We start from the raw sequence: 3,195 nt of genomic DNA, 5'->3' as shown, positions 1-3,195 counted from the left end.
TTGAATTGTAAAGATGCAAAGATGTAAAGAAGTCCAACCTGGCTGACCTTCATGTGGAGGAGGAGATAAATCAGTGAGAAAGAAGGTGACACAGCACACCTACAGATGAGTAAACGGGTAAAAAGAAATGCTTCTAATAGTTTAACATATAAGTTTGACCCGCACAAGGTAAAAAGAACACGTAATAACAAACAAATAAGCAGTTCTACTTTATTTATTTATTTTTTAAAATGTGCGCAACACCTGTTGCGCTCATTAAGCTGCGACCAGTTTCGAGAAATTAATTATGTCTCTTCACGGCTTCCGTATTCCGGTTGTTTTGTTTTGGCGGAAGTTATTAGCATGTAGCTAGCTTCTCTCTATAGATCGCGATGGGAGCAAAATAAAGATTCACAACAGGCAAGTGTGGCAGAGACCAAGTGAAAAATATTGCAATAACTTTATTTGTCAAGGGAAAGTTATCGTAATTGAAATTATCGACCTGGCCCAAAGTTAAAATGGTCTACTAATATGTGACTGCTAGCACCGATTAGCTTTTAGAAGCTGCAGCTAGCCAGTGTCGCTTTACTACTTCTGCACATAAATACCAGGGTTTATTAATTGAAAGCGTTGAATTTTCAAATGAAAATGCAAGTGTATGTTTTAGTCATTGTATGCATTTTTTTCAGAATAATGAAGCAGTAGCTAAAAAGTAGTGAAATGTCATTCATTTTAGTTAAAGCTGCAGCGGTAATTACTGTTTATCCTTGAATCTGTTTTGTGAATTAATTAGTCTTTGGTTTCCTTTATATCTTGCTTTTTTATGTATTTTTTTATCATATTTTATAGCGCCCTTTTGAGGGTTTGAGTGTTGTTGTTGTTGTTGTGTGATTTAAACTTTTAAACACAAAAATTGGCAATTAAAAATATGAAAGCACCTTTTCTGGGTCTGAAGTCTTTGCATATGTAAAGCTTGAACTTGTTGTTGTCAAATGATTTTTGAAAAATACTTTGCACATACATGTATGATTGTAGCTCCAGTCTTAATTGCTAAAACTAAAATTCAAAGATACCTCATTTATAGAGAAACCTGACACAAAACTGTAACAAATGCATGTATTTGAGATGCTGAAAAAAACATATTTTTGTCAGTTTCGCTCTATTAATTATTGCTAATTGTTTAACTTCAGGTTGTTCACATTAATCCCATCAGAGCTAACCTTTTTTGACATCGTAGAGCTGAACCCCATACTTAATGAAAATTGTTTTCTTTATTAAATTTTATTCAGCAAAGAAAATGTATGGCTTTCAGTCACTATTTCTATATTTTCCCAAGCTTATTCACCTGGTGAAAATTGGCAGTGGAAGATGAATTCTTTTCAAATATTTACTTTCTTGTGGGGTCGCAGGGCATGGGAACTTTTATTGGAAATAAAAATGTATTCATCCTCACAGTTTATTGAAACACGGCATTTGATGAAAGCGTCACTTTGCCTTGACCTTTGAACTTGCTCTTAAGTGACATTAAAGCTCTTGTGCAGCTCTAAAATCAGTTTGTGTCTCTGCAGGTTGGAGAATATGGTTGTGAACCTCTGTCTTCCTCACTTTCACACAGCAGCTCATTGCAACAAGGTGCGGCACGTTTTATAAATATAATTATATAACCGTATAACCCTTAAGCTATTTTTTGCAAGCTAGTACTAATAATTTACGAGCAAAGGTACTGCAACATTCATGTGACAAGGTTCGGCAGTAATTATTGCTGTCATGATATGAACCAAAATACATTTTTTTACCTCTGAGTGTTGTCTTGTCAGAGTCTCATTTATCATTTATGTTTTTCACAGACGATCTTTAAAGAAACAGTATGTTTGAAGCAGAGAGAAGGAAAAAAGAAATAAGAGCATATGAAGTTGGAGGACACTGATGAAAAAATTAAAGAGCAGGGGACAAAGTGCTGTGTGGGAGACTGAGTCCCAGCTGTCCTTGTTCTTTTTATTTCATTCCTGTACTCTATAATGGCTGTCTTTACTCTGCATTCATTGGCTTTTTTCTGCCCCACAAAAAGTATATAAATGCTTCAATACTTTTTTTCCTTTGTGTCATTTTAGAAACAATTATTTATACCGTTACCTTCCTGTGTGTATCTGAGAACATGAGAGGCGCGTGTACTGACACTTGTTTCATGCCTGCATGTTCAAATGTCAAAAAAGGGGCAAAATTAGGGCAAATATTTTTAAATATGAGCTTATTTTGGCAGCTTTTCATTTCAGGCTTTCACTGGAATGTATTTATTTTTCGTCTGTAGCTGTGTGCAGATGGCTATGATGTTACAAACCTCGTGTCAGCTGACCCCGCGCTTCGGAAGCGAGGCTTCAAGCTGGAGTACTTTTTACGCCCACCCCTACAGGTGAGATTATGCTCCAAAATATGTTTTTGTTTTGTTTTTTCTTAATAGTCACCAACATCAGTGTTTTACATTGACATTGTCTGCTGCACTGCAGGAAATGATCATAGGTGAGGTAACTGATTGTACAGACAATCACTGGTTAACAAACAGCTTCAGACTAATTTCAATTTTTTTTAATCATTCTAATCTTTTTTACACCCTAGACTTTGCATTTAATGTAGTTTGGAAATAGATTTGCAGGGGGGGGGTTGGACAAATTGACATTTTTTACAGACCATCAGTCAAATTAATGTGACTCTGTCCACTCCTTTAGTTGCTGTTATAATACAGTTACAAATTACAAAATAAACTTTAAACAGCACAGAGCAAACGTAGCTCAGACACCCCCTCCATGGGGTATTCCCTGATTACAGGTTTGATACTTGAGTATTCTGGCAACACTGCTGAGTTACTTTTAACAAAAATGGAAAATGATGGGATCTTTATTTATTAACCTTTTATAATGTTTTTCACAAAGTATTTAACAACAGACACTGCAGATTTACATCTACTTGTATAAGTCACTGAAAAAGCAACTCAATAGCACTTATATATAACATTATTTTATGTAAATATATATCTTTTTTATATTTAAGTCAGGAACTTAAAATGTGGGCACTCTCGACAAAGAAGGTTGTTATTTCTATCGAGACTTAAATTCAAAAAAAAAAAAAAAAAAAACAACTGGACTTCTATTCTGTAGCTGAAGACGTTTCGCTTCTCATCCGAGGAGCTTTCTCAATTCAGAAATAGAGAGTGTGGAGTTG

At 35.0% G+C, this 3,195-nt stretch overlaps 1 protein-coding gene across 1 annotated transcript in view; it reads left to right on the top strand.

The window, feature by feature from the left end:
- The first annotated feature begins 272 nt into the window (after nucleotides 1-272).
- Nucleotides 273-3,195, top strand: part of ubox5 (U-box domain containing 5) — an 8,714-nt gene continuing 5,791 nt past the window's right edge. The window contains exons 1-3 of the mRNA XM_017412165.3: nucleotides 273-399; nucleotides 1,548-1,611; nucleotides 2,288-2,389. Coding sequence (XP_017267654.1) covers nucleotides 1,558-1,611; nucleotides 2,288-2,389 — 156 coding nt within the window. The 5' untranslated portion in view covers nucleotides 273-399; nucleotides 1,548-1,557. The remainder of the gene's footprint in view (nucleotides 400-1,547; nucleotides 1,612-2,287; nucleotides 2,390-3,195) is intronic.

The sequence above is a fragment of the Kryptolebias marmoratus genome, linkage group LG1, assembly GCF_001649575.2.
Source record: "Kryptolebias marmoratus isolate JLee-2015 linkage group LG1, ASM164957v2, whole genome shotgun sequence".
NCBI classification, from domain to species: domain Eukaryota; kingdom Metazoa; phylum Chordata; class Actinopteri; order Cyprinodontiformes; family Rivulidae; genus Kryptolebias; species Kryptolebias marmoratus.
Note: the sequence above shows the minus strand (reverse complement) of the source record. Positions and strands in the feature narration are given on the sequence as shown.